We start from the raw sequence: 16,603 nt of genomic DNA on the forward strand, positions 1-16,603 counted from the left end.
CCAAAACAACGTCAATGCCCATTTGAAATCACTGGTGGCAACATTTTTTGAAGAGGGTATTGCAAAGCTTGTATACAGGTATGATAAATCTCTCAATATTTTCAGTGATGATATTGAAAAGAAACCGTAAGGGGGGGAAGGGGGGGAAGTGGGGAACGGGGGGTGGTGGTGGTGGTGGTGGTGGAACGGGGTGAAGGGGGGAAAGTGGGGGTGGAACGGGGGGGGGGGGAGGGGGGAAACCAGGGGTGGCACGGGGGGAAGCAGGGGGGGGGAAGGGGGAACGGGGGAAAAAGGGGGGAAGGAAGGAAAGCGGGTGGTGGTGGTGGTGGTGGTGGTGGTGGTGGAACGGGGTCTACCGTGTCTTCCTTCTCCGTCGGCGTTGTCGTGGTTACCGTGAGACACCGTTATACCAAGAGGAAAGGCGCGTCGATCTTGGAGCATGAGATATGATGACCTTAAGCCACTGACAACACACAACGGTCACGGTAGCACCTGATTCCAGAATAGCTGCAGCACTTAAGATCTACGAACTATCCCCTGTTGACCAGGTCCCCAAAACTTAACTCGTAACGAGATCCCTTCAAAGCAAATTGTCATAACGATCGTCTATAAAGGCTTCGTACAACGAGAAGAAATGTTACAGTTTATGGAATAATAACAGGTATTACCAAACTGTCTTGTCTCTTCTGCTTTATTTAACATAACTTTGTTCACAGTTTCATTTCACATTCACCACTCATTCACCGAAACCCTTTGATGAACAGTTTTGGTTACTTGACACCAACAGTCAATGATAATGATACATCTTTTCTCGTTTTTTGTAAATTGAAGCCCGTTCTCCGTGATATAATAAAAAAAAAAAAAACGGTCTCAATATCGCGTCCCTCGTGAGATGCGAATATACTTATTCCGGAATTTACCGCCCTGTAGGTGTACTCAATTTAATGACCACACTTCACTGTCCGCTATTTTACGTAACTGAATGTCCATTTTTTTAGTCTGATTATACACTGTAGCTATTTAAAATTCGCCCCTATATTTTTCACAACGCACAATTAGCACTTCGTTACTTTTCTTCTTTTTTTTTCTTCTAAGAGTAAACGGAAAAAAAAAAAACGCCGTATCATCGGCTTAGTCGATATAAAGCAAAACACCTTAATATGCCCAATTTTACCTCTTCTTATAGGATCGGCTACCTTACTCATTAATTTATTACATATTTTTTCCAATAACGCTAAACAGGTATCGCCGTTATTTTTTTTAATTGTATTCAAAAGCATGTTACTACTATTATGACCGACCAAATCGTAACAAATCGCGCGGCGTGTGTTTTTAACGATAACTTTACGCTATTCAAGTTCTGTTACAGCTGTCTTGACTCGTAATGTTACACGGCCCCCCAGACTGTGATGTCTTGAAGAGGGTTCCAGACAGAACAGGCTTAATTTTTTTTTTTTTTGACAGGAGAGGGTATTTGTTTCGGCGAATACACTCACTCTCAGATTCACTCAACAAGTCAGTACATACATTCTACAATATTTAAGTTGAGTTAATGGGCCTAGACAAAATGCCCTTAACTAAATTCCACATTTGTTTATAGGTTGTCTTAGAAACACTTCGCACTAATCACTTCATATTCACACCACACTTTTTTTTTCTTGGATGAAGCCCTCAGTTCTTCAACCGACTGTGCAAGGCAGGGATCACAGCCGGGTTCGACGATTGGCATCCCAGGCCAAAACCCTTATCAGGCCACTTGTTTAACCAGAAAGGATTTGGTCCTTTTCTTTTCCTCTTAATTCCACTTTTAAATCATCCATCCTCGCTGTTCGGTGAGAGGATAAATCGTATTTCAGCGTTGTCATTGTTGTTGATACCAAGAAGGTATCTCATTGAAATCGTCGGTACATTCTTCAATTTTCTTTGTAAGTTAGTATAAGTACGTATTTATCCATTGGTGCTTTTATTTAGTCCACTGAGTGTAGTCTTGGTATCATTCAGTGTTTCTTGAATCTATATTTTGCTCTTTATTGATAATACTTCTTCAGGTCTATGTGAGGGAACAAGCCTTTAATTACATCAGTATCACAATCTGCCAGGAGGTAGCTCCCTTCATGAGGTATTTTCATTATTTTATATGGACCTGTATATAAATATTGCCATTTCTTATTCAGTCTTTTCCTGGTTGATGCTTTTGGGTGATTTCTCAATAAAATTTCTTCCCCTACATCATATGTGACTACTTTCTTCACATTTTTATCAAAACGGGTTTTTCTCAATTGTGCTTGATGCTTCAGGTTTTCGTAGACCTTCTTCACCATATCTTCTTTCTTGGTAATCTTTTGTTCTATCGCAGGTAATTTCTTCATCCATTCTGGCACAATACTTTCACCAAATACTATTTGGTTAGGTGAATAACCTGTCGATAAGTGTGGCAAGTCATTATACACTTTCTCAAATTCATAAATCCAATCGATCCATTTATAATGTTGTTTGGGTATGTACGTCCGTATAAATCGGTTCAACTCTCGGAAGATTCTTTCAACCGGATTTCCACAAGGGTAAAATCTTGAGATGTAAATGTGCTGGATTCCTTGTTCTTTCATAGTGTCTCTCCATACTTTGCTTGTATAATAAGCAGCGTTGTCTGTCAAGATCATTATAGGTTTGCCAAGCTCAGTTATATAGTTGTTGATAAATTTGCGTAACATGGGTCGAACGTGGAGATTTTTCAAAGGATATAATTTCACATATTTTGTAAAGAGATCATAGAAAGCTAATACATATTTGAACCGTCCACGTGTCACGGGACATGGCCCACAGACATCACATGACACCAACATTAAAGGTTGTTGTGGGATGATAGGATGTAATTCTATCTTCCGACAATAGTTTATGGGTTTCGCCTTCTGACATATTTTGCACTTCTTAATAATATTTGTAGCTATACGTCCCAAATTTGGATGATAGCAGTATTGTGCTATTTTGGCTGTACATTTAGCGGCACCAAAATGACCCCAATTCAAGTGAGTGTACCATACTAGTGATTCTAAATATTTATTTGGAACACAAAGTTTCCAAACATCTTCTTCATCCTTCCTCCGATACAATATTCCGGATTTTAATTGATACTGTTCTTGAGAGTGACTTAGCGTTTTGCTTTCAACAGCATGCCTAATGGCTTTCCACAACTTATCATCTTCTTGCAGTTGTGGAAGACTTCGAGATAGCTGTGAAATCTGCCTCTCACAATATTGTCTTGATAAATTCATGACTTTAAAGTCAATAGTCCGTTCTTCACACTCGTTGTTATTCTTTCTTTTCGGTAGTCTTGAAAGAGCATCAGCTATGATGTTGTCTTTCCCTCTGATGTATTTGAGCGTAATATCGTATTCTTGCAGTAGCAAGGCCCACCGGGTTAAACGTGAATGGAACATCCTTCCTGTTAAAATAAAAGATAAAGCTTTGTGGTCGCAGAACACAATGATCTTCTTTCCATATACAAAATAGCGAAACTTCCTAAGGGACCAGACCACGGCCAGTACTTCCAATTCAGTAGTACAATATGCACGTTCACAGCTAGAGAGTGTTCTGCTGGCAAACCCAATTATTTTGATGGTACTGATATCTTCTGGATTGTCCATCTGGAAAAGAGTGGCACCCAATCCTGTTTCAGAAGCATCCGCAGCAATATAAAAATCTTGATCAAGTCTCGGATGATGTAGCAGTGGAGCATTAGTCAAAGCATTGCGGATGTTATCAAAAGCTTGCGTGCATTCGGAATTCCACTCCCACATGACATTTTTTCTTAACAGCCGTAACAGACAGTCTTGGCTTCCTAACTGATTGGGTAAGAATCGTCGAAAAAATGAAACTAAGCCGATAAATGACTTTAATTCCGTTCTATTCTTTGGATAAGCACATCTGTTAATCGCATCCATCTTTTTAGGATTTGGTTTTATCCCTTCAGGAGTGATTATATGTCCAAGAAATTTCAATTGGTTATGAGCAAACTTGGATTTTCTCAAATTTACAGTAACTCCGTATTCCAAAAATTTCGCAAAAACTCTTCTTAATAAGTCCAAATGTTCCTCCCAAGTTTCAGAAGCAATTAGCAAATCATCCACATATAAAGTAACTTCATTCAAAAGGTCTCTGCCCAGTACGGTATCTAAGGCCGATATGAAAACACCACCGCTTATTTTCAACCCAAATGGCATGACAGTAAACTGGTAACTTCGGCCCAGAAAAACGAATGCAGTATATTTTCTAGATTCTTTAGATATTCTAGTTTGCCAATATGAACTACGCATATCCAAAGAAGTTAAGAAGCGGGCACCATAAAACTTTTGTACTAACTCTTCTAGGTTCTCTGGTCGCGTTTGTACAGGTATAATGATCTTATTGATCTCTCTGGCATCCAACACCAATCTGATGTCACCATTGGGTTTAATTACCGCCACAAGAGGATTACAATATTCAGAATCTGAGGGCTCAATAATACCCCATTCTAACATTTTATTGATTTCCTTTCTGACTACTTCTTTCTTTGTCCATGGGATAGAATAGGAAGTACGACAAAAGGGTTTATGTGCATACGTCTTTATATGGTATTCAAAGTCTTTTATTATACCCGGACGTTTACTAAAAATTGACTGATATGCTTCCAACAAGTAGTACAGTTCATCCCTTTGGATAACAGATAAATATTCTGATTCTAACACCTTTTCCTGCAATGACATTTTATCAATCATTTCTTCAGAACATTCAATAAGGCATATATCATACACATTTTCATCATCAATACTGACATATTTTACCACTAGATTCATACACAATTGATTTGGAATTACTCGGCCCTTTCTCAGGGTGGTTGTCAAAACGTTACCATTGGAATTAAATATACATTCACCTTTCTCTAAATTAATGATTGCACCGGTCTCACATAAAAAATCCAAACCCCAGATACATGGTACTGTCATTTTAGGAACAACCAGGAATGTACTTTCTATTTGAGCCCCCTGTATTGTAACGTCAACACGTACCTGTTTCACAACTTTTTGCATTTTTGCGCTGAACGCGCCAGACACGGTACATCCTGTGATAGGAAAAGTGGGCATTTTTACCCCTCGGCTTATCTGTTTTAAACAGTCCAACGTCATGACACTAATAGTTGCTCCAGTATCAATTAATATTTCAACATCAACATTATTTATACTTGTTGGAATTATTGCCTGTAAAATTTGTCCACATTTATTAGAAACTTCAGGTTTTTCCTCAATTAACTCATTCCTTATATCCTGATTATTATTGTACCTTAATACTCTCACTTCAAATTGATGCCTGCCTTCCTTCTCCTTTCCAGTCATCCTAGGAAGGCATTTGGTGACTGGTATTAGTTTAATCTATCTCGTTGAGTCATCGGTGGGGGTTCATGAACTTCCACAATCCGTACAGTATGATCCGAGTTATGGTATTCACCCCGTCGCACATTGGAGGCTCCTTCGCCCATTGGTATAACTCCTTGTGCTGGATGAGGACTCGAGGCATTTGTTCCATCCTGCCGATGAACATTATGCTTCGAATTATCTTCCCAAGGTCGAATGCTATTGGGTTCATCACTTGGGTACCTGTTACTCTTATTAATATCACTACTATGCACATTCGCGTCACCATATCGAGGTTTACCTCTAGCACAGTAAGTATCTCTTCTATATTTATTATAATCATTGTTTTTATTGCAACCATAGGATGAAGATTGTCCACGCTCCTGTGATGCGGGTTTGACCTGGTTTTCGGTATTATTATTATCATAAGTTAAATTATTATTATTATAATTACTCGTATTACTATGAGTGTGAGTCGACATTTGATTACTACTCATTTGTCTTGCGTCTTCCATAATCATATCTATAGAGTCAATCACCGACAAGAATTGTTCTACATCGTGGTCAGGAACATTTATTAACTTTTCACGTATATTTATGGGCAACCTTCCCTTCAAAATTCTGATCACTTCCTTGTGAGAAATTGGATCACTCCAATAACGTGTCTTATTTATGTACTTTTCAAAATATTGCCTTAAAGTACTCCTTTTACTGTTAAAATACTCAGGTTGGTAAACCTCTTTTCTTAATTTCTCTTGTTTACTCGACGACCAGTATTTAGCCAAAAAAAGTTGTTCAAACTCAGCGCAAGTATGGCACCTTTCACTTACTTCGGCGGCCCATAATGTGGCTTCTCCGGTAATTTTGGATACTATAAATTGAAGTCGGTCGTGTTCTGACCAGCTACGCGGAAATATTCTTTTGAAATTATTGATAAAGATTTTCGGATGCAGGTTGTTCTTTTCAGTGGAGAATGTTGGGAATTGTCTACTTTTAAAAATGCTGTTCTCCACCTTTAAAGAAGACAAATATCCTCGCTGACCAAAAGAATCATCATCTTTACCAACCGAATCATCAACTTCCCAATGCAAATTTTCACCACAATTGTACTTCGTATTATCACATGTTCGGTTGTTTTTCAACCTATTCTCCGAACGTTCGTCCTCTGTCAACAAATTTTGTGATGACTTTCGTTCTAACTCCGCCAATTTATGATTGGTTTCCTTTTGCCATTTAGGTAACTCATCAACTATTTTGTCTTTTATTTTCTGAAATTCGCTAGTGAAGAGCTTAATTAATTCATCATTTCTACTTAGGTACTCATTGATATTTTCATTTGGCTGGGATCCAATAGTAGTCTTAACCTTGTCTACAATTTCATTTCCTTTTATTTCTATCCATTCAGATAGATCTTCGTCAAGTCTTTTAGTTTGATCTACTAAATACTTGTCAATCCCCTTACGAGCATCGGACTCAAATTCGACTATTTGTTTCGAAAGCTCTTCTATCTGTGCGCTAGCATTGAAACAGCTGCTTTCACACTTAACCATCCTATTGGACAGGCCATCATAACTCTTCGAAACTACCTCATATTTCTTTTCTACGTCATGAAGTTTTCCCATTAAATTATTATATTGCCTTTCTAAGGTGTTAGAAAACTCTACATCTAGTTCTCCAAATTTCGCATTTAATTGAGTCTCCCAGTCCGTCTTTAATTCTTTCTTAGTATTTTCTAGTTTATAATCAAAGGTGTTCAGTTTGCTTTCCAAAGAATCCATTTTAACTTCTAATGAGCCAAATTTGGCCTCAAATGTTTCATTTAACTTCTGATTGTCCTCTTTTAATTGCTTATTATCTCTTTCTAGTGAACCAAATCTTCCATTCATTACACCCATTTGAGTATTTATTGATACCAGCATATCAAATATTTTTTGATTAATATTTCCATTTTGAGGATCAACTTGCTGATCTACTTCCGAAACCTCAAGATCTTTATGTTCTCCCACGATGCTTACCTTACTTATCATTGTATTTGAATCTCCTAACGGCTCTAAATCAATAACTATATTATTATCTGTACATGTCTCCTGTCCCACATTGAGCTCATGGGATGCATCATCCCTATCCTCTTCACTTTCCTCTCTCTCTCTACTCATTACTCTACTCAACTGCACATTATCATGTATTCTTTTCGTTCGTTTTGACATGATTATAAGACATACACTTATTTTCACTTTGTATTTATATATATATTTATCTACCGAAATCACAAGTCTCAACTTCCTTTTTTTTTATAATTATACAGTTATTTTAATCATACCTGGTAGTATCGCTCACTTTTAGCGATTATTGAAGAATACCTCTTTCATTGGACAGACTCACTGGCTGCTACAATATTTTCCAACTCTAGGGTTCGTGAATCCGGATGACACTCGACTCGATGCAGCAATCCTCCTCGATCGAGCCCCACGTTGGGCGCCACTTCTACCGTGTCTTCCTTCTCCGTCGGCGTTGTCGTGGTTACCGTGAGACACCGTTATACCAAGAGGAAAGGCGCGTCGATCTTGGAGCATGAGATATGATGACCTTAAGCCACTGACAACACACAACGGTCACGGTAGCACCTGATTCCAGAATAGCTGCAGCACTTAAGATCTACGAACTATCCCCTGTTGACCAGGTCCCCAAAACTTAACTCGTAACGAGATCCCTTCAAAGCAAATTGTCATAACGATCGTCTATAAAGGCTTCGTACAACGAGAAGAAATGTTACAGTTTATGGAATAATAACAGGTATTACCAAACTGTCTTGTCTCTTCTGCTTTATTTAACATAACTTTGTTCACAGTTTCATTTCACATTCACCACTCATTCACCGAAACCCTTTGATGAACAGTTTTGGTTACTTGACACCAACAGTCAATGATAATGATACATCTTTTCTCGTTTTTTGTAAATTGAAGCCCGTTCTCCGTGATATAATAAAAAAAAAAAAAACGGTCTCAATATCGCGTCCCTCGTGAGATGCGAATATACTTATTCCGGAATTTACCGCCCTGTAGGTGTACTCAATTTAATGACCACACTTCACTGTCCGCTATTTTACGTAACTGAATGTCCATTTTTTTAGTCTGATTATACACTGTAGCTATTTAAAATTCGCCCCTATATTTTTCACAACGCACAATTAGCACTTCGTTACTTTTCTTCTTTTTTTTTCTTCTAAGAGTAAACGGAAAAAAAAAAAAACGCCGTATCATCGGCTTAGTCGATATAAAGCAAAACACCTTAATATGCCCAATTTTACCTCTTCTTATAGGATCGGCTACCTTACTCATTAATTTATTACATATTTTTTCCAATAACGCTAAACAGGTATCGCCGTTATTTTTTTTAATTGTATTCAAAAGCATGTTACTACTATTATGACCGACCAAATCGTAACAAATCGCGCGGCGTGCGTTTTTAACGATAACTTTACGCTATTCAAGTTCTGTTACAGCTGTCTTGACTCGTAATGTTACAGGGGGAAGGGGGAAAGCGGGGGTGGAACGGGGAGGAAGCGGGGAAGGGGGGGAGAGCGGGGAACTGGGGGGGAGAGCGGGGGAACTGGGGGGGGAGAGCGGGGGAACTGGGGGGGGAGAGCGGGGGAACTGGGGGGGAAGCGGGGGAACTGGGGGGGGAAGCGGGGGAACTGGGGGGGGGAAGCGGGGGAACTGGGGGGGGGGAAAGCGGGGGAACTGGGGGGGGGAAAGCGGGGGAACTGGGGGGGGGAAAGCGGGGGAACAGGGGGGGGGAAAGAGGGGGAACAGGGGGGGGGAAAGCGGGCGAACTGGGGGGGGGGAATGGGGGGGAACTGGGGGGGGAATGGGGGGGAAAGCGGGGGAATGGGGGGGAAAGCGGGGGAATGGGGGGGAAAGCGGGGGAATGGGGGGGAAAGCGGGGGAATGGGGGGGAAAGCGGGGGAATGGGGGGGAAAGCGGGGGAATGGGGGGGAAAGCGGGGGAATGGGGGGGAAAGCGGGGGAATGGGGGGGAAAGCGGGGGAATGGGGGGGAAAGCGGGGGAATGGGGGGGAAAGCGGGGGAATGGGGGGGAAAGCGGGGGAATGGGGGGGAAAGCGGGGGAATGGGGGGGAAAGCGGGGGAATGGGGGGGGAAAGAGGGGAATGGGGGGGGAAAGAGGGGAATGGGGGGGGAAAGAGGGGAATGGGGGGAGAGAAAGACAGTCCTCATAATAAGGGAAGCTTTCGGTGCCAGTGGCTCTTTCTTCAGGCAGAAGGGTTGAAGGAAAAGGACTGGAGAAGTCTAGGAAAAGGGGTAGATGTCAGGAAAGTCATCCAGAACGGCGGTTCAGGGGAGACTTACCACATGGGATGGGAAAGAAATAGGGAATCTTATAATACAGTAAATACAGTATCCCTGCGCTATGTATGTGGTGCCTTTTCTTTCGGACATGCCTGAAAGAACCGACGCCTTTTTGATCCTGCAGCCATTATGGATCAAGGCACAAAGGAATTAAGAGACATCAGCTGCCAGTGTTTTTGATTTAAGTCACTGGAGGAAGTTGAGAATTTGTGCCAGACCAAGATTCAACAGCCAGTGACTTCTTGAGTGCAGATGCACACCAAGCTCGAATTCTTATGGGAGTCTGTGAGATGCCACATATAATGAGGCTAATGAGCAGGGGTACTACGTCAGTAGTGTGTGATTTAAGTTGAGAATTTGAGTCTGACGAGAGTCTCTGCAGTTGTGGTGACCACTGTGTCCAGATGACATAGAGATCAATGCATCTGCCTAGTAAGCGAGAGACCTGGGTTCGAATCCTGGTCCACCAAAAATTTTCAACCTGCCCCACTGACATAAATTGATGCCCACTGGCAGCTAATGTGGTTAATTCCTTTGTGTCTTTATCCCTTAACAGTTCACAGAATTTACTATCTGCCTTACTCCCTATTCATGACGAATCTTACTCCCATTTCCACCATTTTCTGCTGTTGTTGTTATCACCTTATGCTCATTTGCCCAGAAATTCTTATCTTCTTTCTATTTCATTTCAATGGCCACTGTGGTGTCTAGACTGAGCCTCTGCATTTCCCTTTTCAGATTTTCTATTTTTCCTACCATATTCAGACTTCTGACATTCCATGCTCTGTCTCATAAAATGTTAATGTTTCATTGGTTATTCAATCTTGTTCTCATGGTCACCTCCCACTTAGCATTTCTCTCCTGCAGATCCAAATACGGGATTAATTCTGAATCTTGCCAATGAAGAGGTAATCATGATTTTTTAAAATCACAATCCATATGACCTGAGGATATGTATCATGTGGTTTTCATTGCCTTCTGCATCTTCATACTGTTGACTGTAGCTGAAACTTCCACATTATAGGGGAGAAAACTTTGTCTGCTCCTTCACCCACTTTGACAACGGCATTGGGAGAACAAAGGTGACTCTTTGTGCATGAAGTATTTAGCTATCATTGCTGATAATTTCTAATCAAAATTTAAGCAGTTTCTGAGATCAAACACAGAACATTGTGATTAATAGTCAAAGACACCTCCTCAAGAACCTAATTTGTATCCGACAGGCACTGAAGTATGAAGACTATGTCAGATGTGTGAATTATGCTACGATAATGCTGGAAACCACGGATGGAAAAACATTTGTTGCACACCTCACTTTTTACGAGACAACCTTCCACATTCAGTGACAAGGTTAAGTGGCATAAAATTCAAATATGGAGTACAGAAAAGCCCTCGTGTGTAATGGAACAGCAGCACAACTCACCGATAGTTAATATATTCTGTGTGATGAGAGCATAAAAGTTGTGTGGTCCCCTTTTCTTGACTGAAATGTGTTTAAACATTCACCTGGACATGCTCGAGCACTGGTTGATGGCACAGATCGATACAGATTCCACGGATAACTCTCTTTTAGCAAGATGGGGAACAGATGGTGGCACATTTTTAAACTGACATCTTCCGTACTGTCGCATCGGTCATAATGGACAGGACGACACTGTGTCCTGATCTTGGCCAACTAGATCTCCAGACACTTGTAGATTTCTTTTTAGGAGGTTACATGGCAGACCTTGCTTATGTGGCTCCTTAGCCGAAAGCAATTCCAGAACTGGAAATGCACATTTCGAATGCGCTCACACTGGCGGCTCTATATATGTCGTAGATTGTACGGTGTCAAACAAATGAGTGCTTAAAAGTTGTCTGTGTAATTGAGGACAGTCATATAAAAGATCTATAAAGTACGAAGAAAAAGTTTTTAACTGTTTTTATATTCTCTTTAAATCTTATCAATGCGTGACAGTGTGTAAAATAGCTACAGCTGTCGACAACTGCTATACGCATTTTTAATTGCCCTGTGTTATCCAGAAAAATGGTGTCATCTACCTGTCAGGTCACACTGCCCGACAAGGCGCCATTCAGTGATACGCTCACTACTCACATATTCTCGTACTCCAGATCGTCCTCGTATCTGCTGAAGAGGTCAGTCGCATTGATGTGGACCGTGACATTGCCTTTAGGGTTGGTGCGCTGTTGCAGCCGACGTTCCTCGCGCTCCCTGGAAAGACAGAAGTAGTCGACTAATCTCACAGCCCGGAAATCACAAAAACGACACTGTACAGCTTTATCAGTTATTTCATTTTAAGTTTTTACTGTTAACCAAAATTAAAAAAAAAAAAAAAAGTTATTTTGGAATACTGCTCAGATAAGAAAGTTTGGCTCAGGCACCTACAATGAAACGACTTGCTGTCAACAACCAGTTGTGTTTTATTTAAATTTATCCACAGTGTACCGGATTTGTTAGGCACCGATGACCGTAGCAGTCTGGTCCCTTTAATCCCACAAACCAACCAACCGGATTTGTTGTTGTCATCAACTGTGTTACAAATTTATGAAATAATTTTACTGCTTAAGTCACTTTGTATTAATATTTATGAACACAATGTGTTTTGGCAGCACACAATAAGGACAATGACCGTCTATTCCAGGACATCACAAATGATCATCATATCTCTGTATACAAAATGCAACGTCCTTACTGACCGACTCATCATTACACAGTCCAAACCGCTATGGATTGAAATTTGGAGAGGATGTTGATCTTATTCTGTAGGCATCATTTAACAAGTAATTTCTCGAAATTTCACCTCTGAACGGAGTGAAATAGAGGATGAAAGGTTTTTTGAAAATACAGTTGAACATGATTTCTATGTATATCATGGGGAAGAGAAAAGATTACTTGGAACTGAGAATCACTTAGGTGTCAGTTGTAGATGCAGTTATACACAACATAGTTTTTACCAGAGGGAGGGGGGATAGAACGAACACGAACACACACACACACACACACACACACACACACACACACACACACACACACACAAAAACAAACAAACAAACTTAGCCTACATGTGTAAACTTTCCAAACGATGAAGATAAACTATAATATTAAATGGAAAAAATATTATTCCGTCTTGCTTTAGAGAAATTAGCTCCTGTATTGTAAATTGGCACTTTGTAGTGTACGAACAACACAGATACACTATCCAAGAGAAAATAACTATTCTGAACTCTGGTCATCACCCCCATCTCTGTCCTTGAGCATCACTACGTTGTTGGCACACATCAGCATACTGCAGAACGGCACACACGACGTGATCGTCGTCATAATGTACAAAACTGACTAAATCTGTACCCTCCAGTACAACCAGTTCATTACAAGACACGACTTCACGGTCACCACCGTCATCGTCATCAGTGGCAGTCTCTTCCGGAAATGTACCGGCTTTACGGAAACAGTTGACAGCAGCTGCCAGGCAGCTGAAATAAAGTCCGTGGCTTTTAGTAAGGTAATCCAGATAGTTTCACTTCCTGCATCAGCCAGTACTAACAAATGTTGAAACAATTTTTTTCCCCCTTTGAAATTTGCAGTAATGTCCAAATAAAGTGACTGTAGAACACTGGCACAGTTTCCAGGAAAAGCTTTCACTCAAACATTTTCCAAAACTATTTGAGGTAGATGTGCTGCACATCAATCCAAAAGAAGAACGATCTTTTTCTTTTTCATCCTGATGTCCAGTTCTTTTAACCATTTTTCATTTTGTCTTTACACCTTTGCTGTACCTTTGATTTTCTTGTCACAAGTGGGTAAATTTGTCAGAGCCATCTGCATTTACGGCGAGACAGAACTGCCCTGTGAATTTTACTTTTCTTCCCTCCATGGTGTGAGTCACTCTTTTCGGCTAATGTTTTACTAGGAAGCACACCATAGAATAGACTGCCCTGACCACAGCTGTAGATGTTTTGAGGTTGATAATCCCTTGCGATACCCAGAAGAAACTTATCAATCCAGTGTTGCACCATGACATTGACAACTTTCAGTTCAATGGAAATTGTTCCCTGCAATTCCACGACAATCCTGGTCTTGTCCGAGTCCTTGTAAGCATCCTGATGAAGCCTTAAAATCACCAATAATTTTCATACGTCTAGCTAAATCTATCGCCTCTGCTTTCAGCACGTCACCATTGATGGGTGGAGCTGCAGCCCATTTTTGCCGGAAACACTTAAAAAGTGCCTTTTCCACATCTACATACCTCCATTCTCACTGACAGCTGCATTTAGTCGATTTGCACAATTTTTAAAATGTGTTCAAAATATTGTTTTTTGCTAATGACTGTACATAGTGTGGCAAAGTCTGAAGCAGTTTCAGATTTTGTTTCATGTGGATTATCACCCACCTCTCATATGAATTTAACTTCCTGATCTACTGTGTAACTTTTCCTTTTTCTGTTCTCTACGGCTGATCGAAAGCGAATGAATTATACACCCTCAGCTCAACAATAAATGTCAACAGACAGCTTAACTTCTCAATTGTTCCCGAGGAAGAGCTTCTTGTATTGCAAACAACAGAGCCAGCAGAGTCAGGAGTGTGTGTTTCCATGCCAGCGTATCTGGTTAACAGTGTCTCTGTTTCTTGTCTCCGTGGCATCGCCAGTACATCAGCAAACGTAAGAAAAATATCACAGGACTTCTTTTCAAATAGTAATGCTCATTACAGGTTCGCAATATTCAATTTATTTCACCAGTATTTGTTATATAGGAGTACATTACATGAAAATGCTTTAAGTATATTAAGTTTAACTAGACAATGAAAAATCCAGAATGGAATAATGATAATATTATGAAAAGCTCATATAGCGGACATGCTGACTTGCAGACAGGCACTACAAAAAGACTAGTAAAGACGTAAGCTTTCAGCCAGAAGACCTTCGTCTGAAATAGATAACATACACGCACACATTTTAACACAAACCCGGTTGATGTGCACGTGACCACTGTCTGTGGCTGCTGGGGCCAGACTGTGACTGTGCACGATGGGAGAAGCAATCTGGGCGGTGGGGGAAGGGACAGCAGAGTACAGGTGGGGGACAGTAAAGTGCCGTTTGTGCCCGTACAGAGATGACGTTCACTTCATACGGTCCTCCTCGAACCGACAAGTTACCTTCCTCAATATTGATCTCCACCTCAAACGTGGCCACATCAGTACCTCTGTCCGTATCAAACTTACCAACCACCAGTAATACCTCCAATTTGAAAGCTGCCACCCATTCCATACTAAGAGGTCCATTCTGTACAGCCTATCCACCGGTGGCCATTGCATCTGCAGTGACGAGCAGACCCTCTCGAAATATACCAAAGGTCCCATCGAGGCCTTCACAGACGGTAATTATCCTGCTAACCTCGCTCAGAAACAGATATCCCACAGCTATTCTCTCCAACCACCCAAACGTGTGTGTGTGTGTGTGTGTGTGTGTGTGTGTGTGTGTGTGTGTGAAGAAAGCCCTCTGGCCAAAAGCTTACATGTTTATTAGGCCCGTTTCACACTGGGACACTTGTGACGCTCACCGACAGAGATACGTTTGTTTGAACTGGAGCATTCACACCGGGACACTACACTGCCTCACCGGGCCACTGTGACACAGCAGTGACTCACATTCGCCGTGACGGACAACGTCACTGTGTTCACAGCAGTCGCCGCTGGACATGCATTACGTTGAATTGGAGTGTTTGCACTGGGACACAGTGCTGCAGATTTGCCAACAGACAGGCACTCTTCTCCGAGACAGTGATGTGAAACATTCATTGTACACTATACTGTACACACTGTAGCAATGAGTTTAGATTAGATTAACACAGAAGATTTTAAAAGTGAAGTAGAAAGTCATCCTGCTATTTGAGATGCCATAAGCAATGACTATAGCAACAAAGTGGTGAAAATGAATGCGTGGCAAGAAATTATAATGAAGTTTGTGCCCAATTTCAATGATAAGAGCACGGATGAAAAAAACAAAATTGGTAAATTGTATGTTCTTTTTTCAAATTTAATACCTTATTTTTCAGAATATAAAAGACTAGTGAAATTTAGTTGCTACCCCTGTATGACGCTAGAAGATTAGTAAACTTCAAGCACATTTGCATCCCTCACCCCTCTTCTTTTGCGTTTACCAGTATCTAGTGTACCATTATGCAGTCTTTATGTGATAAGAAGGGACAAAATGGATGAGTGTGGAAACCGTGAACTCATCCCCACAGGGCAAATGAAGAGAAAATCTAAAAAAATACTTATATTTCAAAATTTTCGTAACAAAATCAAGGGTGCGTCTTACAGTCATCTTAAGGTCCAAAACATACAGTTAAAATATTATTATTAATTACAATTATTTACACATATATGGCTACGACAATAATTTATTTGTTTATCATAATAGTATTGAGGTAGAAGCTCCCGATACTCTATAATTTTAATTGTAAGTTCCAAATAGTTCAGTGAAAGCAAGAATATAGCTGAAACTTCCTGGCAGATTAAAACTGTGTGCTGGATTGAGACTCGAACTTGCGACCTTTGCCTTTCGCAGGCAAGCACTCTACCAACTGAGCCACCCAAGCACGACTCGTGCCCCATCCTCACAGCCCTACTTCTGCCAGTACCACATCTCCTACCTTCCAAGCTTAACAGAAGCTCTCCTGCGTACCTTGCAGAACCAGCACTCCTGAAAGAAAGGATATTGCGGAGACATGGCTTAGCCACAGCCTGGGGGAGGTTTCCAGAATGAGATATTCACTCTGCAGCGGAGTGTGCGCTGATATGAAACTTCCTGGCAGATTAAAACTGTGTGCCGGACCGAGACTCGAACTC

General features: G+C 40.9%; 1 protein-coding gene across 1 annotated transcript in view; it reads right to left on the minus strand.

Annotated features, from left to right (window-relative positions):
- LOC126213361 (dnaJ homolog subfamily C member 11) overlaps positions 1 to 16,603 on the minus strand; it is a 139,556-nt gene that overhangs the window by 91,269 nt on the left and 31,684 nt on the right. Inside the window, exon 4 of the mRNA XM_049941065.1 lies at positions 11,849 to 11,965. Coding sequence (XP_049797022.1) covers positions 11,849 to 11,965 — 117 coding nt within the window. The remainder of the gene's footprint in view (positions 1 to 11,848; positions 11,966 to 16,603) is intronic.

This window comes from Schistocerca nitens, chromosome 11 (assembly GCF_023898315.1).
Source record: "Schistocerca nitens isolate TAMUIC-IGC-003100 chromosome 11, iqSchNite1.1, whole genome shotgun sequence".
Taxonomy (NCBI): domain Eukaryota; kingdom Metazoa; phylum Arthropoda; class Insecta; order Orthoptera; family Acrididae; genus Schistocerca; species Schistocerca nitens.